This window comes from Brachyhypopomus gauderio, unplaced genomic scaffold (genome assembly GCF_052324685.1).
Source record: "Brachyhypopomus gauderio isolate BG-103 unplaced genomic scaffold, BGAUD_0.2 sc86, whole genome shotgun sequence".
Classification (NCBI taxonomy): Eukaryota; Metazoa; Chordata; class Actinopteri; order Gymnotiformes; family Hypopomidae; genus Brachyhypopomus; species Brachyhypopomus gauderio.
This window is the reverse complement of record NW_027506907.1, coordinates 826,509-851,743: the sequence shown is the minus strand read 5'-3', so window position 1 is coordinate 851,743 and position 25,235 is coordinate 826,509. Positions and strand designations below refer to the sequence as shown.

Sequence of the window (25,235 nt, the reverse complement as noted above, 5' to 3'; positions counted from 1 at the left end):
GTGCCCCCACCCAATTACATCCGTGAGGTTAAATGTACTAAATGTTGGCTTACATTTCAAATATCATGTGTAGCTGAATAAACATGTTATCAACCCCTTTTAATGTACAGTATGTAGGCTTACAAATTCATGTTTAACTGAATAAACCGTTGAACACGAGTAGCCTATATTTTATTGAGCATGTTTTTTTTTCTTCAAGTATCAAAGTAGAACAGCTTCCTCAAGCAGTCATTGATGCATTTTGGAAAGAGGAGATGACTTTTAGTCATTACTTGGGTAGCACGCATATGAGCCATTTTAATATAGATTAATCTAGATTAATCTAGATTAATTTCAAGATTTCAGTGAGATTAATCTAGATTAAAAAAATTAATCTATGCCCACCCCTAGTTTATATGCTAATGTAGTCTATGTGACCGAAGAATTACAGAGTTGTGCTTCGCATGTTCACTTGATTCTTTCCACGGCCAACTGATGACAGTTCTCCCCTTTCTGCACCTATTCAGTGACTAGCTGCCCATCACTGGGTTGGCCCCTTCCTTCCTAGCCTGCCATTTCCATAATTCTGTAGTCGCCATAGTGACTAGGTTGATGAGGTCACAATGGGTCAGGTGTTTAATATGGAGGATGAAAACATTTCGTGAGACGGTAATACATGCTATGATGGAGGCAACAAGGCAGAAGGGATCAAATAGACGCTCCAGGTACCCGTGACAAATGTTCAGTCCTCCGGTGTTTTCTCCTGGTGGGAACGTTGAGAATGTCACAGAGCCACAAAGCGGAATATTAACTACTCAGGTGGCGTGATGGGCAGATCCTGCAGCTCCTGTTAACCCATCCCTGCTGCTTGGTCTGCTGGGTAATCTTCCCAACATTCTCTCTCTCGCTCTCTCTCTCTCTCTCTCTCTCTCTCTCTCTCTCTCTCTCTCTCTCTCTCTCGCTCTCTCTCTCTCTCTCTCTCTCTCTCTCTCAGCTCTCTCTCTCTCTCTCTCTCTCTCTCTCTCTCTCTCTCTCTCTCTCTCTCCATGAGTTCATTAATCAATGCCCATGAGGGACAGAGGGCTGTCACTTTTCTGTCTGCCTCATCCTCGCTGAGAAAGACACTCCACACACACTCCACACACTTCACACACACTCCTCACATAATCCAACACTCTACACACACTCTCCAGTCACTTACCACACACTCCCCACAGTGAACCCTTACAACCCTTACAGTGTTACAGTGAACCCTTACAACCTTGATCCAACATTGTGACTTTTGCTCTTTAAGACACATTAGGAGAGGTTGTTAAATGGCTACAGGAAAAAGACAAGTGTAGAAGCTACATCCTGACAGAGTATCGTCATCAACGCCGTTAGCCTGTGGGCTATAGCTAGCACGTTCTCCATGTGCATTGTGATAATGAGCAGACCCCAGAATGCTAATGGTGTGAGGTGTGGTTAACGGGGAGAGGCAGGATCTTACTTCACTGCATCCATTGGGTTTTAATCACTGTTAAGCTTTCCCCAAAGCTGCTAATGCGCCCTATTGGCCCTGACACACTCACACACACGATTAGCCACGGAATCCACCAAAGTCCGACACCACCTCGGCTTTGCGGTAATTTGCACTGTGGTCTCTTGTCACACGCCAGCCATGCCATTTCCACGTTATGTGTGCTGAGTGTTTCCTTCATCATTTTGGGATGTTGATGTGTTAATGCCGTTCGAACGAGGAGGCTGGGTTCTCCATTTGAGTCTTTTCTGCTGAGGTTTCTTTGTCTCAGGCCCAGGGAGTGTTACACACAGGGGGCTTAGACCCAGACAACTCTAAAGCTGCTTTGGAACAACAACTGTTGTAAAAATGCACTATATGAATGATCTTTGATTGAGTAATCGAGCATTTTGGTGAAGTATTCATTTAATGTTAGTAATAAAAGGTGCCTGTTTGTGTGTCACACTTAAACTCGTCCCCCTTGTGCAGGAGTGCAGAGGACCACGCTAAGGAGGGACATCTAATGAAGACGGACATCCCACGCTACATTATCAGCCAGCTTGGACTGACCAGAGACCCACTGGAGGGTGAGACACACACACATCCCTAAAAACACACAAACACGCATGCACCCACACACACACACACACACACCACACACACACACACACACCACACACACATAAATGGTGGGAATGAGAGATTGAGAAAACAACAGGCTGGAAGAACAACAATGATGGAGAGAACATGAGGAGAAAAAGAAAGAGTGACAGATTCAAGCAGACAAAGGCAGGCACACAGTAAAGGAGTCTTAGTCACTACCAGATAACTATTACCACTCCTGCCAAAATTAGTCTGCATGCTGTAAAATATCGCCTCAGCTCTAAATAGTACAGCCTTACCTGCCATCTTATTATTCTGAGACCAGACATTTTGGGAGCTGAATCAACTGTCGTCCTTGTGTAACTGACTAAGCACTCTGGTGCCTCTGAGTTCTTACTGTCTTTGCTGCAGATCACATGAGCTGAAGTGGTTCTGCAGAGCGGCCCGCAGCCCCTGGGGCTGTGGTGGGTTTGAGTGCTGTGGTGGGTTTGAGTGCTGTGATGGGTTTGATGGTGGGTTTGAGTGCTGTGGGTGGGTTTGAGCGCTGTGGTGGGTTTGAGTGCTGTGGTGGGTTTGAGTGCTGTGATGGGTTTGAGCGCTGTGGTGGGTTTGAGTGCTGTTGGTGGGTTTGAGCGCTGTGGTGGGTTTGAGTGCTGTGGTGGGTTTGAGTGCTGTGATGGGGTTTGAGCGCTGTGGTGGGTTTGAGTGCTGTGATGGGTTTGAGCGCTGTGGTGGGTTTGAGTGCTGTGGTGGGTTTGAGTGCTGTGGTGGGTTTGAGTGCTGTGGTGGGTTTGAGCGCTGTGGTGGGTTTGAGTGCTGTGATGGGTTTGAGTGCTGTGATGGGTTTGAGTGCTGTGGTGGGTTTGAGTGCTGTGGTGGGTTTGAGCGCTGTGGTGGGTTTAGGAGTGCTGTGGTGGTTTTGAGTGTTGTAGTGGGTTTAATGGTGGGTTTGAGTGCTGTAGTGGGTTTGATGGTGGGTTTGAGTGCTGTGGTGGGTTTTAGTGCTGTGGTGGGTTTTTAGTTCTCATGTCTTTATTTAGCTCTTTTCAGCCAGACGTCTCCTCTTCTCCATGGCACTCCCTCTCTCTCCTTCTCCCTTCTCATTTCCTGTCACATCTCTCTCTCTTGCTATCTCTGTCTTGCTTTTCCTTAGTGTCAGATGCACGAACTCCCATTCCTCCTCTCTACACTTGTTTCTCACCTCTTTCTCTCACTTGTTCTCTCTCTCCTCTCTCTCTCTCGAGGAATGAGGAATCTGTTTGTTAGAGCAGCACTGGCTGGGTGGATGTCCCTCAAGCCACTTTCAGGGCTCTGGTGCTCTTCTCACCATAAACACGAGCACATTAAAGACATTTATCAGGACTTTATGAGAGCTGAGAAACAGCTGTGTTTGTTTTTCTCTCTAGAAATGGTGAACCTAGACAGCTATGACAGTGAGGGACCACACACACCTGAGACCGATGACTCAGCTGAGGTAAAACGCACGTGTGTGTGTGTGTGAGTGTGTGTTGTGTGTGTGTGTGTGTGTGTGTGTGTGTGTGTGTGTTGTGTGTGTGTGAGTGTGTGTGTGTCTGTGTGTGTGTGTGTGTGTGTGTGTGTGTGTGTGTGAGTGTGAGTGTGTGTGTGTCTGTGAGTGTGTGTGTGTGTGTGAGTGAGAGTGTTTTCACCCTGTTACCTTGTTTTCTGTGTGCTCTAATGAACAACTGGGAATATATATAATTTGAAGTTATGGCTGTAAAAACTGTAATAATGAGCTTAGTGTGTGAGAATGTGTGACCCAACGGTCCATACCGTTACCCCCAGCTGAATGTGAGGCTAATAATCTACTGTAGGAGAGTGTGTGTGGTGTGTGTGTGTGTGGAGGTGGTGGCTGAGTGTGTGTGTGTGTGGATGGTGGTGGCTGAGTGTGTGTGTGTGTGGTTGGTTGTTGGCTGAGTGTGTGTGCATGGTGGTGTTGGAGTGTGTGTGGAGGGTGGTGTAAGGCTGAGTGTGTGTGGGGGTTGTGTGGAACTGAGTGTGTGTGGAGGGTGGTGTAAGGCTGAGTGTGTGTGGGGGTTGTGTGGAACTGAGTGTGTGTGGAGGGTGGTGTAAGGCTGAGTGTGTGTGGGGGTTGTGTGGAACTGAGTGTGTGTGGAGGGTGGTGTAAGGCTGAGTGTGTGTGGGGGTTGTGTGGAACTGAGTGTGTGTGGAGGGTGGTGTAAGGCTGAGTGTGTGTGGGGGGTTGTGTGGAACTGAGTGTGTGTGGAGGGTGGTGTAAGGCTGAGTGTGTGTGGGGGGTTGTGTGGAACTGAGTGTGTGTGGAGGGTGGTGTAAGGCTGAGTGTGTGTGGGGGGTTGTGTGGAACTGAGTGTGTGTGGAGGGTGGTGTAAGGCTGAGTGTGTGTGGGGGTTGTGTGGAACTGAGTGTGTGTGGAGGGTGGTGTAAGGCTGAGTGTGTGTGGGGGGTTGTGTGGAACTGAGTGTGTGTGGAGGGTGGTGTAAGGCTGAGTGTGTGTGGGGGGTTGTGTGGAACTGAGTGTGTGTGGAGGGTGGTGTAAGGCTGAGTGTGTGTGGGGGGTTGTGTGGAACTGAGTGTGTGTGGAGGGTGGTGTAAGGCTGAGTGTGTGTGGGGGGTTGTGTGGAACTGAGTGTGTGTGGAGGGTGGTGTAAGGCTGAGTGTGTGTGGGGGTTGTGTGGAACTGAGTGTGTGTGGAGGGTGGTGTAAGGCTGAGTGTGTGTGGGGGGTTGTGTGGAACTGAGTGTGTGTGGAGAGTGGTGTAAGGCTGAGTGTGTGTGGGGGGTTGTGTGGAACTGAGTGTGTGTGGAGGGTGGTGTAAGGCTGAGTGTGTGTGGGGGGTTGTGTGGAACTGAGTGTGTGTGGAGGGTGGTGTAAGGCTGAGTGTGTGTGGGGGTTGTGTGGAACTGAGTGTGTGTGGAGGGTGGTGTAAGGCTGAGTGTGTGTGGGGGGTTGTGTGGAACTGAGTGTGTGTGGAGGGTGGTGTAAGGCTGAGTGTGTGTGGGGGGTTGTGTGGAACTGAGTGTGTGTGGAGGGTGGTGTAAGGCTGAGTGTGTGTGGGGGGTTGTGTGGAACTGAGTGTGTGTGGAGGGTGGTGTAAGGCTGAGTGTGTGTGGGGGGTTGTGTGGAACTGAGTGTGTGTGGAGGGTGGTGTAAGGCTGAGTGTGTGTGGGGGGTTGTGTGGAACTGAGTGTGTGTGGAGGGTGGTGTAAGGCTGAGTGTGTGTGGGGGGTTGTGTGGAACTGAGTGTGTGTGGAGGGTGGTGTAAGGCTGAGTGTGTGTGGGGGTTGTGTGGAACTGAGTGTGTGTGGAGGGTGGTGTAAGGCTGAGTGTGTGTGGGGGGTTGTGTGGAACTGAGTGTGTGTGGAGGGTGGTGTAAGGCTGAGTGTGTGTGGGGGTTGTGTGGAACTGAGTGTGTGTGGAGGGTGGTGTAAGGCTGAGTGTGTGTGGGGGTTGTGTGGAACTGAGTGTGTGTGGAGGGTGGTGTAAGGCTGAGTGTGTGTGGGGGGTTGTGTGGAACTGAGTGTGTGTGGAGGGTGGTGTAAGGCTGAGTGTGTGTGGGGGGTTGTGTGGAACTGAGTGTGTGTGGAGGGTGGTGTAAGGCTGAGTGTGTGTGGGGGGTTGTGTGGAACTGAGTGTGTGTGGAGGGTGGTGTAAGGCTGAGTGTGTGTGGGGGGTTGTGTGGAACTGAGTGTGTGTGGAGGGTGGTGTAAGGCTGAGTGTGTGTGGGGGGTTGTGTGGAACTGAGTGTGTGTGGAGGGTGGTGTAAGGCTGAGTGTGTGTGGGGGGTTGTGTGGAACTGAGTGTGTGTGGAGGGTGGTGTAAGGCTGAGTGTGTGTGGGGGGTTGTGTGGAACTGAGTGTGTGTGGAGGGTGGAGTGGAAGTGTGTTTGAATGGAGTTGTTGGAGTGTGTGTGTGGAGGGTGGTGTTGGAGTGTGTGTGTGGAGGGTGATGGTGATGTTGGAGTGTGTGGATGGTGATGTTGGAGTGTGTGGATGGTGATGTTGGAGTGTGTGGAGGGTGGTGTTGGAGTGTGTGTGTGGAGGGTGGTGTTGGAGTGTGTGTGTGGAGGGTGGTGTTGGAGTGTGTGTGTGGAGGGTGATGTTGGAGTGTGTGGAGGGTGGTGTTGGAGTGTGTGTGTGGAGGGTGGTGTTGGAGTGTGTGTGTGGAGGTGTTGCAGTGTGTGTGTGGAAGGTGGTGTTGGAGTGTGTGAATGGAGGCGTTGGAGTGTGTGTGTGGAGGGTGGTGTTGGAGTGTGTGTGTGTGGATGGTGATGTTGGAGTGTGTGGAGGATGGTGTTGGAGTGTGTGTGTGGAGGGTGGTGTTGGAGTGTGTGTGTGGAGGGTGGTGTTGGAGTGTGTGTGTGGATGGTGATGTTGGAGTGTGTGGAGGATGGTGTTGGAGTGTGTGTGTGGAGGGTGGTGTTGGAGTGTGTGTGTGGAGGGTGGTGTTGGAGTGTGTGTGTGGAGGGTGATGGTGATGTTGGAGTGTGTGGATGGTGATGTTGGAGTGTGTGGATGGTGATGTTGGAGTGTGTGGAGGGTGGTGTTGGAGTGTGTGTGTGGAGGGTGGTGTTGGAGTGTGTGTGTGGAGGGTGGTGTTGGAGTGTGTGTGTGGAGGGTGGTGTTGGAGTGTGTGTGTGGAGGGTGATGTTGGAGTGTGTGGAGGGTGGTGTTGGAGTGTGTGTGTGGAGGATGGTGTTGGAGTGTGTGTGTGTGTGTGTGGATTGTGATGTTGGAGTGTGTGGAGGGTGGTGTTGGAGTGTGTGTGTGGAGGGTGGTGTTGGAGTGTGTGTGTGGAGGGTGATGTTGGAGTGTGTGGAGGGTGGTGTTGGAGTGTGTGTGTGGAGGATGCTGTTGGAGTGTGTGTGTGTGTGTGGATTGTGATGTTGGAGTGTGTGGAGGGTGGTGTTGGAGTGTGTGTGTGGAGGGTGGTGTTGGAGTGTGTGTGTGGAGGGTGATGTTGGAGTGTGTGGAGGGTGGTGTTGGAGTGTGTGTGTGGAGGATGCTGTTGGAGTGTGTGTGTGTGTGTGTGTGGATTGTGATGTTGGAGTGTGTGGAGGGTGGTGTTGGAGTGTGTGTGTGGAGGGTGGTGTTGGAGTGTGTGTGTGGAGGGTGATGTTGGAGTGTGTGGAGGGTGGTGTTGGAGTGTGTGTGTGGAGTGGCAGCTCTGCAGCTCTTTTACTGGTTCTGATGGTCGTGGGCGACTTTAGCAGTGGTTCTTCTACTGTGGTTGTTCTACTGTGGTCCTCAGGGTAAGCTGAAGGCCATGAAACCTCCATGCGAGTCGGACTTTCAGACCATCAAGCTGATCAGCAACGGGGCTTATGGGTGAGCGTGCACACATATAGGCTTACACACACATACACACACAGTCTCATATACATATAGACACACATGCATGCACACACAGACTCCTGATGACGGCTGAGACACTTTGATAAACTTTCCTTTAGTTTTTGAATATTTCCACTTATGTCTGTCTTTACGTTGTCCTTTATTTCATGTTTTAAATGTCTTTCAATTAAAATACAGCACTAGTGATATGACAGGTTTTCACACTCATACAGTACTGCAGCAGAAAAAGCCTTACATCATCGTGGGTTTGCTGTTTTGAGCTCTGATGATGTCACAGCCATCCGTGGGCGGAGTCCAAGGGAGCAGAGCTGGCACTGTGCTGTGGTTGGCATTGCTCTGTCAATCGCAGTGGCGCTAGCCAATCACGACGGGAGCCGTTAGCGCTCTCCTGCGAGTGAGGTCAGCGTGGCACAGCGTGGGCAGCTGGGCAAACCAGAAGCATCTCTGCGGAAGCTCACCACACCCTCTGCGGCTAGGAGCTGGTGTAGGAAAGGGGAGAGTCACAGGGGTGGGTGTAGGTGTAGGAGAGAGGAGAGTCACAGGGGTTGGGTGTAGGAGCAACAACTGAAGTTGAGAGAAAAATTGGGTAAAAACTTAAAGAACAAAACAACCTGGCAACCAATTATGCACGCACGCACACACACACACACACACACACACACACACACACACACACACACACACATTTTTGAGTGATTGAAAAGTATGAAGACTGCACACTGTCATGATTCAGAACCAGATGGATTGAGAACCCTGACGGTGCTCCTCTCAGCCCTGGGTGCTTCTGGGATTGTTTGTAACAATTCCTGGCAAGTGAGTGAAATGTATTTTTAGATCTTTCGAGCGCTCTGAATTGTTCCACAGCAAAGCAGAAGGGAGAAGGCGCCTTAGCGTCATGTGAGTTCCCCAGCCAGGTCTTCACGCAGGATCCTGAGATCAAGAGCATTTAAGACTAACCTGTATCCGCTAGCTGGGGTTCCCTCTGCCAGAGACGAGCGAGGCACTGTGTTTGTCTCTGTGGGGAAGTGCAGCTGAGAAATGCCACACATTTAAAAGTCATCGCAACACTAAGAACACAGTCCTTTCTGCTTGGGTACACAGAGGGGTTTTTTGCAGATTGAGGTGACAGAGTTTGTATGTGGTAACTGCAAAAAAAATGCACTTTCCTAAAAAAATAAATAAAAATCTGAGTCAGACAGTTTGTTTTTAATATTTTGGTTTCTATATCCCTCTGTTCTTTTTCTCTCCCTCTCCTCCCTCTCTCCATCCTCCCTCTCTCCCTCTCCATCACTGGTAGTGCGGTGTATCTGGTGAGGCACAGGGAGACAAGGCAGCGATTTGCCATGAAGAAGATCAACAAGCAGAACCTGATCCTGAGGAACCAGGTCCAGCAGGCCTTTGTGGAGCGGGACATCCTCACCTTCGCTCAGAACCCCTTCGTCGTCAGCATGTTCTGCTCCTTCGAGACACGCAGGCACCTCTGTATGGTCATGGAGTATGTGGAGGGTAAGACGTGGTGGTCATGAAGTATATTAAAGATCCCCCCTCCCTCTGTTAGGTGAAGATGGCTTTGTTGGCATGACTATACAAAACACTCTCTTGGTTTCTTGTTCATTTGTTCCCTGTCAGTCAGCGGAGAGTTTTGTCACCTTCTGTGTGTGTACAGTGACACATTGGCGCTCATGTCAGAGTTGCTCTGCTGTGTGGGACAAACAGATCAGCTGATCTCACTACTGCTCTCCACTGACCAATGTCATATACAGCTGACCTCACTACTGCTCTCTCCACTGCCCAAAATCATATACAGCTGATCTCACTACTGCTATCCACTGACCAATGTCATATACAGCTGACCTCACTACTGCTCTCTCCACTGCCCAAAATCATATACAGCTGATCTCACTACTGCTCTCCACTGCCCAATGTCATATACAGCTGACCTCACTACTGCTCTCTCCACTGCCCAAAATCATATACAGCTGATCTCACTACTGTTCTCCATTGCACAATATCAAATACAGCTGATCTCACTACTGCTCTCCACTGCCCAATATCATATACAGCTGATCTCACTACTGCTCTCCACTGCCCAATATCATATACAGCTGATCTCACTACTGCTCTCTCCACTGCCCAAAATCATATACAGCTGATCTCACTACTGCTCTCCACTGCCCAATGTCATATACAGCTGACCTCACTACTGCTCTCTCCACTGCCCAAAATCATATACAGCTGATCTCACTACTGTTCTCCATTGCACAATATCAAATACAGCTGATCTCACTACTGCTCTCCACTGCCCAATATCATATACAGCTGATCTCACTACTGCTCTCCACTGCCCAATATCATATACAGCTGATCTCACTACTGCTCTCTCCACTGCCCAAAATCATATACAGCTGATCTCACTACTGCTCTCCACTGCCCAATGTCATATACAGCTGACCTCACTACTGCTCTCTCCACTGCCCAAAATCATATACAGCTGATCTCACTACTGTTCTCCATTGCACAATATCAAATACAGCTGATCTCACTACTGCTCTCCACTGCCCAATATCATATACAGCTGATCTCACTACTGCTCTCCACTGCCCAATATCATATACAGCTGATCTCACTACTGCTCTCCACTGCCCAATATCATATACAGCTGATATCACTACTGGTCTCCACTGCCCAATATCATATACAGCTGATCTCACTACTGCTCTCCATTGACCAATATCAAATACAGCTGATCTCACTACTGCTCTCCACTGCCCAATATCATATACAGCTGATCTCACTACTGGTCTCCACTGCCCAATATCATACACAGCTGATCTCACTACTGGTCTCCACTGACTAATATCATATACAGCTGATCTCACTACTGGTCTCCACTGCCCAATATCATATACAGCTGATCTCACTACTGGTCTCCACTGCCCAATGTCATATACAGCTGATCTCATTACTGCTCTCCACTGCCCAATATCATATACAGCTGATCTCACTACTGATCTCCACTGACCAATATCATATACAGCTGATCTCACTACTGCTCTCCACTGCCCAATATCATATACAGCTGATATCACTACTGGTCTCCACTGCCCAATATCATATACAGCTGATCTCACTACTGCTCTCCACTGACCAATATCAAATACAGCTGATCTCACTACTGCTCTCCACTGCCCAATATCATATACAGCTGATCTCACTACTTGTCTCCACTGCCCAATATCATACACAGCTGATCTCACTACTGGTCTCCACTGACTAATATCATATACAGCTGATCTCACTACTGGTCTCCACTGCCCAATATCATATACAGCTGATCTCACTACTGGTTTCCACTGCCCAATGTCATATACAGCTGATCTCATTACTGCTCTCCACTGCACAATATCGTATGCAGCTGATCTCACTACTGCTCCCCACTGCCAAAAATCATATACAGCTGATCTCACTACTGCTCTCCACTGCACAATATCATATGCAGCTGATCTCACTACTGCTCCCCACTGCCAAAAATCAATACAGCTGATCTCACTACTGCTCTCTCCACTGCCCAAAATCATATACAGCTGATCTCACTACTGCTATCCACTGCCAAAAATCATATACAGCTGATCTCACTACTGCTCTCCACTGACCAATATCAAATACAGCTGATCTCACTACTGCTCTCCACTGCCCAATATCATATACAGCTGATCTCACTACTGGTCTCCACTGCCCAATATCATACACAGCTGATCTCACTACTGCTCTTCACTGACCAATATCATATGCAGCTGATCTCACTACTGCTCCCCACTGCCAAAAATCAATACAGCTGATCTCACTACTGCTCTCTCCACTGCCCAAAATCATATACAGCTGATCTCACTACTGCTATCCACTGCCAAAAATCATATACAGCTGATCTCACTACTGCTCTCCACTGACCAATATCAAATACAGCTGATCTCACTACTGCTCTCCACTGCCCAATATCATATACAGCTGATCTCACTACTGGTCTCCACTGCCCAATATCATACACAGCTGATCTCACTACTGCTCTCCACTGACCAATATCAAATACAGCTGATCTCACTACTGCTCTCCACTGCCCAATATCATATACAGCTGATCTCACTACTGGTTTCCACTGCCCAATATCATATACAGCTGATCTCATTACTGCTCTCCACTGCACAATATCATGCAGCTGATCTCACTACTGCTCCCCACTGCCAAAAATCATATACAGCTGATCTCACTACTGCTCTCCACTGCACAATATCATATGCAGCTGATCTCACTACTGCTCCCCACTGACCAATATTATATACAGCTGATCTCACTACTGCTCTCCACTGCCCAATATCATAAACAGCTGATCTCACTACTGCTCTCCACTGACCAATATCAAATACAGCTGATCTCACTACTGCTCTCCACTGCCCAATATCATATACAGCTGATCTCACTACTGCTCTCTCCACTGCCCAAAATCATATACAGCTGATCTCACTACTGCTCTCCACTGCCCAATGTCATATACAGCTGACCTCACTACTGCTCTCTCCACTGCCCAAAATCATATACAGCTGATCTCACTACTGTTCTCCATTGCACAATATCAAATACAGCTGATCTCACTACTGCTCTCCACTGCCCAATATCATATACAGCTGATCTCACTACTGCTCTCCACTGCCCAATATCATATACAGCTGATCTCACTACTGCTCTCTCCACTGCCCAAAATCATATACAGCTGATCTCACTACTGCTCTCCACTGCCCAATGTCATATACAGCTGACCTCACTACTGCTCTCTCCACTGCCCAAAATCATATACAGCTGATCTCACTACTGTTCTCCATTGCACAATATCAAATACAGCTGATCTCACTACTGCTCTCCACTGCCCAATATCATATACAGCTGATCTCACTACTGCTCTCCACTGCCCAATATCATATACAGCTGATCTCACTACTGCTCTCCACTGCCCAATATCATATACAGCTGATATCACTACTGGTCTCCACTGCCCAATATCATATACAGCTGATCTCACTACTGCTCTCCATTGACCAATATCAAATACAGCTGATCTCACTACTGCTCTCCACTGCCCAATATCATATACAGCTGATCTCACTACTGGTCTCCACTGCCCAATATCATACACAGCTGATCTCACTACTGGTCTCCACTGACTAATATCATATACAGCTGATCTCACTACTGGTCTCCACTGCCCAATATCATATACAGCTGATCTCACTACTGGTCTCCACTGCCCAATGTCATATACAGCTGATCTCATTACTGCTCTCCACTGCCCAATATCATATACAGCTGATCTCACTACTGATCTCCACTGACCAATATCAAATACAGCTGATCTCACTACTGCTCTCCACTGCCCAATATCATATACAGCTGATATCACTACTGGTCTCCACTGCCCAATATCATATACAGCTGATCTCACTACTGCTCTCCACTGACCAATATCAAATACAGCTGATCTCACTACTGCTCTCCACTGCCCAATATCATATACAGCTGATCTCACTACTTGTCTCCACTGCCCAATATCATACACAGCTGATCTCACTACTGGTCTCCACTGACTAATATCATATACAGCTGATCTCACTACTGGTCTCCACTGCCCAATATCATATACAGCTGATCTCACTACTGGTTTCCACTGCCCAATGTCATATACAGCTGATCTCATTACTGCTCTCCACTGCACAATATCGTATGCAGCTGATCTCACTACTGCTCCCCACTGCCAAAAATCATATACAGCTGATCTCACTACTGCTCTCCACTGCACAATATCATATGCAGCTGATCTCACTACTGCTCCCCACTGCCAAAAATCAATACAGCTGATCTCACTACTGCTCTCTCCACTGCCCAAAATCATATACAGCTGATCTCACTACTGCTATCCACTGCCAAAAATCATATACAGCTGATCTCACTACTGCTCTCCACTGACCAATATCAAATACAGCTGATCTCACTACTGCTCTCCACTGCCCAATATCATATACAGCTGATCTCACTACTGGTCTCCACTGCCCAATATCATACACAGCTGATCTCACTACTGCTCTCCACTGACCAATATCATATGCAGCTGATCTCACTACTGCTCCCCACTGCCAAAAATCAATACAGCTGATCTCACTACTGCTCTCTCCAATGCCCAAAATCATATACAGCTGATCTCACTACTGCTATCCACTGCCAAAAATCATATACAGCTGATCTCACTACTGCTCTCCACTGACCAATATCAAATACAGCTGATCTCACTACTGCTCTCCACTGCCCAATATCATATACAGCTGATCTCACTACTGGTCTCCACTGCCCAATATCATACACAGCTGATCTCACTACTGCTCTCCACTGACCAATATCAAATACAGCTGATCTCACTACTGCTCTCCACTGCCCAATATCATATACAGCTGATCTCACTACTGGTTTCCACTGCCCAATATCATATACAGCTGATCTCATTACTGCTCTCCACTGCACAATATCATGCAGCTGATCTCACTACTGCTCCCCACTGCCAAAAATCATATACAGCTGATCTCACTACTGCTCTCCACTGCACAATATCATATGCAGCTGATCTCACTACTGCTCCCCACTGACCAATATTATATACAGCTGATCTCACTACTGCTCTCCACTGCCCAATATCATAAACAGCTGATCTCACTACTGCTCTCCACTGCCAAAAATCATATACAGCTGATCTCACTACTGCTCTCCACTGTCAACACAGCCACAGCTGATCTCACTGCTGCTCAAACTCATCCACAGCGGCTCAGATTAGAAACAATCCCTGATGGACCAGATTAGAAACAGTCTCAACACCAGAGCCTGATGGAAAATATGCTCTATCCTTCCAGCCACTGATCATTCACTAAATTGATTGCTTATTTATCCAGTCTATGCATAGACTACATTTCCTAAACGAAACTATGTAAACATGTTGTCCATTAGGGGGAGACTGTGCCACCCTGTTAAAGAACATCGGCGCGTTATCTGTGGAACTGGCTCGTATGTATTTTGCTGAAACCGTCCTGGCCCTGGAGTATCTACATAACTACGGCATCGTACACAGAGACCTCAAACCGGACAAGTGAGTAATGAGGCTGGGACACCTTCAAACCGGTGAAGATGGAAGTCCAGTCTGATTCTGGATCAGTGTTGCAAACTGTCACAGAGCTCCGGGCCTAATGTGCCATCAGTCTGCTCATCACGTCATAAGTCTGATTCTGGATCAGTTTTTGTGCTGTGTCACAAAGCTCTGTACTTATTGTGCACCTCAGCCTGCTCATCACGTCCATGGGGCACATCAAGCTGACGGATTTCGGACTATCCAAGATGGGTCTGATGAACCTCACCACCAATCTGTACGAGGGCCACATCGAGAAGGACGCTCGCGAGTTCCTGGACAAACAGGTATGTCTGGCTACTCCTCCGGGGCGGGGCGAATGCTCAGCGCAACTATGTATGCCTCACTACTTAGGGAAAAAGTACGACATTATTTTAAAGGAGATACATTTTACACTTTTTTTCAGTTTAGTGCGGATCCCTGTGTTCTGTGATAGACGTCTTAGGAAGGGAATCGGAATCAGAAAGCATCCAATTAGCTTTGGATATTATGTGTTTGCTCTGTCAGTTTCTCCTCTGTGAAGACGAGGACATTTTGGTGGTTTATGTATGTTAACGACCACTGTTCTCATTGGCTGTTTCGGTGGTGGGTGGGGTGGAGTTTGTACTCTGGTGAAGTGTTCTGCAGCAGAAGCCATGACAGCAGAGCCAGTGTTTATTGCAGCTAAGGGCAGCAATAGCTCAATGTGACATCAAACAGCCAATCCAAACTGCGTGTGGAATCACATGGTCTATGTAAGAAGTCAACTGCTACATGCAACAGACCACTGACCTTCAGTTTCCCACCTGGGAGATCTGGTCTTGTTCGACCATGTCTTCTTTAAGGTCTGACAGGATATTTGTGGCTTTCATGGTTTATTTTTGTTTTTTTTTTTTCACAGAATTTCAGGTGGATCAGGATCTTGGTTATAATAGTATAAACAACATGGGTTTTCAGGGCCAGCGCCAGAGAGTGGTGTTGCCAATTCAGTGCTGATATTACATTGCATTTCAACAAAGACTATTTTAAGAAATAAGAATAGCCTATCCCTGGATTTATGATATATAGAATAATTTACCATGTGATTTACCCACAATGTACAACTGACATTGACAATCAAGTACAAGGTCTAAAATTTTTCCATACATATTTGTCAATGTTATTATGGACATGCCACTGTTCCATAGAAGCATATTATGCTGTTCCATAGAAGCATACCACACTGTTCCATAGAAGCATACCACACTGTTCCATAGAAGCATACCACACTGTTCCATAGAAGCCTACCACGCTGTTCCATAGAAGCATACCATACTGTTCCATAGAAGCCTACCATACTGTTCCATAGAAGCATACCATACTGTTCCATAGAAGCATACCATGCTGTTCCATAGAAGCATACCATACTGTTCCATAGAAGCCTACCACACTGTTCCATAGAAGCCTACCACACTGTTCCATAGAAGCCTACCATACTGTTCCATAGAAGCATACCACGCAGTTCCATAGAAGCATACCACGCACGGTGTTCCATAGAAGCCTACCATACTGTTCCATAGAACCATTCTACTCAGTTCTGTAGAAGCATATCACACTTCACCATACTTATATATCCTTGATTATACCACAGTTAGTTCCGACCCTACAATGTGATTGGCTGAGAGGCGATCTAGGAGTGCCAATATTACACGTTATAGCACGTTAGAAGCTCTCCATGTATTACTCCGCCACATAGAGGTAACTTAGCAACGAAGCAGCGTTTACAAGCCAAACAGCGCAACTACAAACAAGCAGCAACATTATCAAAATGAATTACAGGGAGTTCGTTAAATCTATTGGCTTCGAAAGCATTTGTTTCGATCTGAAACTAGAGGATGAAGCTATAAATGACCAGCCTCATTCCTCCAATGAGCCAAGGTTTGTCACGCTTACAAACAATGATTTTGATGAGCTGGAAATGCAGAGAAACGAAGTTAATACTGTAAAACAAACATCCTGAGCTCTTTAATGTATTTACATCCTGGTTAAAAATCCATTATCAATAATTGTTGTACTTTATTTTTAATAAATACAATTTTATCAACAGTTGTTTTTGTGTATATTTACCTCTATAATATTTATTGGGTAAGGCTGTTCCAGTGTTGTGTAAGTTTAGCAGCGAGCCATTGAATGGAACTATTTTAACTGGCGGAGTGTTTTTAACTAAACAGGCCTGCGGCCTCGTGCCTACGACCGCAGCACAGCAGTGCCAATATTACACGTTATAGCACTCCCTCTCGTGTATTATTGCGTAATTGTTTAGCTGCAAAAATGACACTTTGTTTTAGATGATTTATCCAAAACAAACTCGTTATGTCAATACTAACATTTATAATACTTATTATTATTATTATTATTATTACTAATAATTATTATTAATAATAACAATAATAATAATAATAATAATAATAATAGTAGTAGTAATATTAAGTGTTTATTATAAATTGCCTTGCACACACACCGGGGTCCCTTCTACCTCTCCATATTGTGTGTGTCAGGTGTCACCTCATCTCATCTCCCAGATGAGAAAACACTTGTCAAGATTTATATGGACGTTTCAGAATGTGTATACTGTTTTTTAACATTTAAGAATACTATACAACATATCACACTGTATGTTGCACTCCTTTTAAAATATGTGTGTATGTTAGTGTGTGTGTGTGTGTGTGTGTGTGTGTGTGTGCGTGCGTGCGTGCGTGTGTGTGTACCATCTCAAACCTTGGAACTTTGGAAAGGACAGTGTGGAGAATTACACCACACATGAAGGACTTCGTTGTCCTCATTCTCTCTCTCTCTCTCTCTCTCTCTCTCTCTCTCTCTCTCTCTCTCTCTCTTTCTCTCTCTCTCTCAGGTGTGTGGCACCCCCGAGTACATCGCCCCGGAGGTGATCCTTCGGCAGGGTTATGGTAAGCCCGTGGACTGGTGGGCCATGGGAATCATCCTGTACGAGTTCCTGGTGGGCTGTGTGCCCTTCTTCGGGGACACGCCTGAGGAGCTGTTCGGCCAGGTGATCACAGGTGAGACACGCTTCGAGACGGGTGATCTGATCCAGACACTACCATTGCTAAGACCCTGGGATCAGACCACCTTTTTGATTTAATGATCTACTGTGAAGATGCATTCTACAGTATACTGGTTATCATTTATTTTTACTTATTCACAAAGAATTATCTTAATGAAGTTGTTGTTATTAGAAGGAGTGCGTCGAGAATGTTTTCTTGCTAAAGAATAGAATTGTTGTCTGTATTCCATGTAATGGGACTTGTTGGCGGTATCTTTAAATCCCTCTTCAGACATAGCGTAGGCTTAACCACACCCTGTTCAGACACCATAACTCCACACTGGAGTGGGTGCTAATTAGTGTTATGCTTCCCGGCAACAGCAGCGCTAACATTAGCAACGGTGCTAACTCTGCCACACTCGTGTGTGTGTGTGTGTGTGTGTGTGTGTGTGTGTGTGTGTGTGTGTAGATGACATTGCCTGGCCTGAAGGAGATGAAGCGTTACCCGGTGATGCCCAGAACTTGATTTCCACATTACTAACTACAGACCAACCCACTGGTGCGATTAGGTGCAGGTATGTTCACTCGCAACTGTGAATGGATGGACAAATTAATTTTATACTAATACTTTTGTATTATTCTCCATGCTATATGTTTGTTTGTTTTTCTGTCTGTATGTCATAACCAGGTGGGGCATATGAAGTAAAGCAACACCCCTTTTTCGCTGCCCTGGACTGGAACAGTTTACTGAGGCAGAAGGCGGAGTTTATCCCCAACCTGGAATCTGAGGAGGACACCAGCTACTTTGACAGTGAGTCTTTTCCTGTTCACACACTGCCTCCTAGGTGTTCGGAGGTTAACAGCACCCAGTAACAGGCACTCTGTCTGCACTCTGTCTCCATCCATCTCTCATTGCACCATCACTTTTTCTCTCCTTCTCTCTCTCTCTTTCTCTCTCAGCACGATCAGAGCGCTATCGGCATATAAACTCGTACGATGAAGATGACACGAACGATGACGAGCCGGTGGAGATCAGGCAGTTCTCCTCCTGCTCACCACGGTTCAGCAAGGTCAGAACTACTTCCTCACTCTGCTGTCTTCTCTTGCTCTCTCCTCTCCCTCCTCTTTTCTCTGTCTTTCACTCATCTCTTCCGTCTTCTGTCTCTCCCTCTCACGTGTGCTCTCCCTCTGTCTCATTCTTTCACTTTTCACTCATTCTGTAACATGGAGATACAAGTAGGACGCTTGAAGACCAGAGAATGAATTTAATGTCGAGGCAACAAGATGGATAAGAGGGAAGTAGATCATTTGGATAGCAAAAAGTTGACAAAAACAGGCACAGGGTCAAAATACAAGAAGAGCACACAGGAGACCAGACAAAATCCAAAGGGACAAACTCGGAGGTCAAGGTTCAAGACTAGATACGGCAAGAGTAATCCAAAATTACAACGTGAAATCACTCAGTAGCACAAAATTAAACAGAGATGCTTCACCACGAACTGTGAGTCTATATTATAGCTGGGACCGAATAAGGATGGATCTCCATTTTCGGGGGTTGGGGTTGCTGGGAAATGTGGTTCTGAGAACTGGGCTGAGTGTCACATTCTTTGTTGGATTTTGCCCTCTCTCACGTCCATGCTTCCTCATTCTCACTCCCTCATTCACTTTCTCTTTTCAATCTTAGTTCTCCGTTCTCTCTCTCAAAATATGTCCTGTCCTGGCTGTCTGTCTTCCTCTCAGTCCGTGCATCATTCCAGAGTCGTTTCTCTCTTTCTTCTCACTCCCTCCTGACATTTCAAGGTCAGAACCTCAATCTCTCTCCCTGTTCCTCTCTTTCACTCTTGATCGTACCACTGCCAGCAGGTCAGTATTTCTGTTATGCCACCTGTGTCCTCTGTTCTTTAAATCCATCTCTCTCTCATTCCTCTTCCTTTCCACCTCCTTCCCCCTCAACTACAAACAACTTTCGGTTTCATTTCACATTACTCTGTCTATCCCAAATGGTTATTCCTCTGTCCATTTCTCTTTTCCCTTCTTTTGCTGTCTCCCCTGTCTCTCTCCATCTGTCTCTCTCCCCTGTCTCTCTCCCAGGTCATTTTAAATGTCAGTACACCACTTTTCCTCCGTCATGTCTGCCCTCGCCCCACTGCTCTCTCTCACCCACTCAGCTGGGAGGAGCTTCTCAGGAGAGAACATAAGTGGGAAGGATGTAATTACAGAGCTTAGGAGACCTTCTGGGAGACCTTAGAAAAATGAAAATGCACGCACGCACACACACACGCACGCACACACACACACGCATACTACTTTACACACGCAGACATCTACTTAAGAAGACAGATAGTATAAAAGCTGAACGTTGACATGTAGAATCGCTGTTAAAGACTCAAACAAGAGCCCCTGATTGGAAGCGTGTTTAATCATCACCCACTGCAACCTGCACTGTGAAACCGATCCCCACTGATCCGTTCGGGCCCAGACTTCCCAAATTAGACAGAGAGGAGTTCATTTGACCCTCGTGATTTCCACTCTGAACCATTGAACAGAATGGCTTGTGTATGGTGTGCTTCAGTGGAGTTTTGACAGGGAACGTGGATGTTACCTCCGGAGAGGGCTGAAAGTGCTCACGCTGAATCCTTTTTCACAGTCGTCTTTGGAGTGTGCCGTGCTGCAGGCGTACTGACTCACGCCTGTCACCATGGCACCGTGACAGGCGTCTTAGTCAGGGCTCCAGACTGACAATGCAAGAAGCACTGTAATATCACTCTTACCTCAGAAGGGCTGTGTACACCCGCCCACACACACTCACACCCATCACCACGGTTGCATCACAGGTAAAATTGGTTCACAGGACATAGGTATATAAATAAGGATTTAGGTCTATAAATCCCTATAGTGTTTGTGTCTCTCACACACAGTCTTGAATACCCACACACACTCTCACCCTCACACCCACACACACACATGCACAAACACACACACAAACACACTCACACACGCACACACACATAAACACACTCACACACGCACACACACAGAAACACACACTCACATAAACACACACACGCACACACACACACACACACACACACACACATTGCACTTGTCATGCTGGTACAGGTTTCCAATCTCTGTAATTCTGTGGTAGTTGCTATGGAGATTGCGAAAGCTACTCATCCTTGGGTGTTATTCCTCATGTACCTCATGCGTAAAACACTCTCACACAACAGCGCTCACACCAGTGGACTCTACCTCACTAAATAACAAAACCGCCTTAGAACCTCTGTGTTCCTCTCAATTCAAAGATCCATCGCTGGTTCTTGAAGATGCTCTTGAACGACACACAGTCAGCATGTCTGAGTAAACGCTGCTAATCGCTGTAACACTGTCCATCACAGACACATGCTGCCTGTGCTGTAGTCTTAACCCACAACCCAAACCCTAAATTACAGTAATAGTCTTAACCCACAACCCAAACCCTAAATAGTAAGCCCTGCTTTTCTTCCACACGTGAGGGTGCAGTCTGAATGATGCCGACAGTTCTGATTCCAGATTAGACCTCCAGAGCTTGCGTCTCCTACATACTCTTGAATCGACATTGTGTCACGTAGCCAGTGCAGTTATCTATATAGACTTTACTCTGTATTAGTAATCACAGATCTAGTCCCCTAGAGTCTAGGGGACTAGACAAGAACAAATGTGAAGTGATCCCCTTGAGTAGCCAGTCATCAGCTGAACCTGATCCTCTTAAGTGCCACTCCTCAACCTATCAGCAAGGGGCATAGAGACTTGAGTTAGTGCTGCTCACTATAGCAACCAAACAGCACCATCACAAGTCAAGTGGCTTTTTATTGTCATTACATTTGAGTACAGGTACACAGTGTGATGAAATTTCGTTCCTCCGGAACCGTGGTGCAACACGAATCAACAATACGACAGACGACATAAAGTACGGCAGGGTATCAGTACAATGTGCAAAATGTGCAGCATGGGGCAATCTCACAACAAAACACTACAATAAATACAATAAATTGAGACATGAGGGTGCAAAGTGCTGGTACAGTCCAATGTGGTCTGAGTGGTGTTGGTGTGTGTCAGTTCCGTTTCTGGGTGTTGAGGAGCCAGACTGCCTGGTGAATTAAGCTGTTACAGAGTCTGGAGGTGGAGGCTCGGATGCTCCTGTATCTTTTTCCGGACGGCATCAGAGTGAAGAGACCGTGTGATGGGTGGGTTGGGTCTTCCACAATGCTGGTGGCTTTGCGGATGCAGCGTGTGGTGTAGATGTCACTGATGGAGGGGAGAGAGACACCAATGATCTTCTCGGCTGTCCTCACTATCCGCTGTAGGGTCTTGCGCTCCGAGATGTTGCAGCTCCTGAACCAGACGGTAATGCAGGCACTCAGGATGCTCTCTACAGTCCCTCTGTAGAACGTGGTGAGGATGGGAGGTGGAAGGTGTGTTTTCCTCAGTCTCCGCAGGAAGTAGAGACGCTGCTGGGCTTTCTTTGTTATGGAGCTGTTGTTGAGGGACCAGGTGAGGTTCTCTGCTATGTGGACACCGAGGAACTTGGTGTTCTTCACAGTCTCCACAGCAGAGCCGTTGATGTTCAGCGGGTGGTTACCTGGTGCTCTTCTGAAGTCAACAACCATCTGTTTGGTTTTATCCACATTTAGGGATAGGTTGTTGGTCCTGCACCTGTGTTAGCCACTGCACCTCCCCCCTGTACGCTGACTCATCGTTCCTGCTGATGAGGACAACTATGGTTGTGTCATCAGCGAACTTGACGATGTGATTTGAGCTGTACTTTGCAGTACAGTCATGGGTCAGCAGAGTAAACAACAGTGGGCTGAGCACACAGCCCTGGGGGACACCGGTGGTCAGTGTGGGACTTGTAGTTTGCGATGGCCTGGATGCCCTACCACATGCGCCGAGTGTCAGCAGTGTCCTGGAAGTGGGCGTGGATTTTCTTTGCGTAAGTCCGCTTTGCCTCTCTGATACCCCGGGAGAGCTTGGCTCTAGCTGTTCTGAGGCCTACCATGTCCCCTGACTTGAAGACCTTGTCCCTGGTTCTCAGCAGCCTGCGCACCTCTGGAGTCATCCACGGCTTCTGGTTGGGGAGTGTTGTGGTGGTTTTGGAGACAGTAACATCGTCAATGCACTTGCCGATGCTCAAATATGTGTCTCCAGTGTTTCTCATTCTATACAGCAGATCTCACCCATGCCTCATTTAAGTCTCATGGAGAATGAACAGCTTTGGAGTGTGATCTGGTGCGGTTCATCTCACTGGCACTAGGTGAAGCTGCGGCTCCTCGTGCAGGTGTTGGGTGATGTTGAGGGTCCTCGTGCAGGTGTTGGGTGATGTTGAGGGTCCTCGTGCAGGTGTTGGGTGATGTTGAGTTTCCTCGTGCAGGTGTTGGGTGATGTTGAGGCTCCTCGTGCAGGTGTTGGGTGATGTTGAGGGTCCTCGTGCAGGTGTTGGGTGATGTTGAGGGTCCTCGTGCAGGTGTTGGGTGATGTCGAGGTTCCCTTCATTCCTAACCTGTTGTGGGGGCCTCCTTAGGTCTACAGCAGCATGGAACACCTGTCCCAGCTGGAGCAGAAGACACCTGTGGTGACGCGGCGTGAGCACAAGGGACGTCGCGAGGACAAGATGGTCAAGAGAGAGAGTCTCACCAGCTTCGGCAAGAGCTGGAGGACCGGCTCACCTGAGATGTGAGTGTGTGTGTGTGTGTCTGTGTGTGTCTGTGTGTGTGTGTGTGTGTGTGTGTGTGTCTGCTTAACAGTATTTACAATGGTTACACTTGCAGTATAACTATAATAGAAAGGCAAGAGCATGTTCTACCACTGAAATTGTCAACGTATGAGGTCTTTAGCCTTTCATCCACTCTCTCCTTCTTCCTCTCTCCCTGTAGGAAACGTTTGTCGTGCTCTGAGTCTCTGTATATGGAGGGAGACTCCAGCCCTCCACTGGGCGCCAGGCGTCGTTTTTCTGCATTGATGGACACGCACCGCTTCGCCTCGCCTCTAGAGGGCGATGGGGAGGCGCAGCCTCAGCAGGGCAGTGGTAAAAGTAGAGGGTCATCAGTAGAGGGCTCCACTGCGCCCTCATCACCAAGCGCTACAGAACACAGCAGATCCATAAAGGAAGGGGCAGGAGTGAGCACTGGAGGTGAATAGAAGGGGCGGAGCAAGAAGAGGGGGCGGGACTCAAAGAATCTGTAGACTATGTCATCACAAATGATTATTAATCACTGTTAATGGTTAATAATTCTGAATCATTGTTAACAACTCATAATTGTCATAGTAACAAAATATTACAGTACAAAATGAATAACTGGGTTTTTTCCACAGGTAATTAACTCCTCTGTCAGAGCTATTCAGTTGAGAGTCTTGAATCTTTTTATTAAAAACATCAGGATGTTTTTGATGAACTGAAGGGGGGCGTGATTATTCCTGCGTGGAGTCGCTCAGTGGGGTAATAGCAGGATCCTGCAGGCAGAAGAATGTTGAGTGAACAGCCCTGACCTACATTTGGAATGTAACTGCACACCTGTTTTTACATAACGACTCACGGGAAACATATCCGTGTCCTTACCCGGGATTCCGCAGATAAACCAGCCAGGACGAATGAGGTGTCCGCGCCACAAGCCATACCATCCGCAACGGCGCCGGTGGCCCCCGTCTCCCGGGACACGGTTGCTGTGGGCGACTCCCACAGCCAGCGGGCCACCAACGACCTGGTCCTGCGCCGGGCGCGGCACCAGCAGCTCTCGGGAGACGGGGAAAAGAGGGCACGGCCCAGCGGCAAGGTCATCAAATCGGCCTCGGCCACGGCACTGTCCGTCATGATACCGGCAGGTGTGCGTCCACCCCCTGCCACAAGGGGGCTCTAGAGGGCTGTGGGAGGTGTGATGTTAACGAACCACTAAAACAGAATGCATGTTTTTAATGGTTTGTAAGTAAATATGAGTTTATTTACCTTCTGGGGAAACCTTATTAAGGGACTAATGACAACAACATTTAAAGCCCTTGACTTAATAGTTTGTCTGATGGTTCTCTATTAAACTCTTAATTGTTTCTTTTCTGTTTGGTCTCTCATGTCTTGTCTCTATTTTCTCTCTCTGTATATCTCTCCCTCTCTTTTTCTTTCTATCTCTCCCTTTCTCTCTCTTCCTATATCTCTATCTCCCTCTCTCTCTCTCTGTCTCTCTCCCTCCCTCTCTCTCTCTCTCTCTCTCTCTCTCTCTCTCTCTCTCTCTCTCTCTCTCTCTCTCTCTCTCTCTCTCCCTGTAGTTGAACAGTATACTGGCTCCCCGTTGGCCAGCCCCATGTCTCCTCTCTCGGTGTCGTCCAACCCGTCGTCGAGGGACTCCTCCCCCAGCCGTGACTACGGCCCTGCGGTCAGCATGCTCCGCTCACCCATCACCATCCACCGCTCGGGCAAGAAGTACGGCTTCACGCTGCGCGCCATCCGCGTCTACATGGGCGACAGCGACGTCTACAGCGTCCACCACATTATCTGGGTGAGAGATGGCAGGGAAGGCAGGGAGCAAGGGAGAGAGAGATTCTTTA

The 25,235-nt window shown here is 47.5% G+C and overlaps 1 protein-coding gene across 1 annotated transcript in view; it reads left to right on the top strand.

Moving 5' to 3' along the window:
* Window positions 1–25,235, top strand: part of mast1a (microtubule associated serine/threonine kinase 1a) — a 54,459-nt gene that overhangs the window by 21,177 nt on the left and 8,047 nt on the right. The window contains 16 exon segments of the mRNA XM_076991794.1: window positions 1,770–1,840; window positions 1,967–2,064; window positions 3,487–3,554; window positions 7,328–7,404; window positions 8,729–8,937; window positions 14,470–14,608; window positions 14,799–14,931; window positions 17,514–17,679; window positions 18,133–18,203; window positions 18,205–18,238; window positions 18,352–18,474; window positions 18,624–18,733; window positions 23,224–23,375; window positions 23,576–23,832; window positions 24,273–24,521; window positions 24,957–25,186. Coding sequence (XP_076847909.1) covers window positions 1,770–1,840; window positions 1,967–2,064; window positions 3,487–3,554; window positions 7,328–7,404; window positions 8,729–8,937; window positions 14,470–14,608; window positions 14,799–14,931; window positions 17,514–17,679; window positions 18,133–18,203; window positions 18,205–18,238; window positions 18,352–18,474; window positions 18,624–18,733; window positions 23,224–23,375; window positions 23,576–23,832; window positions 24,273–24,521; window positions 24,957–25,186 — 2,187 coding nt within the window.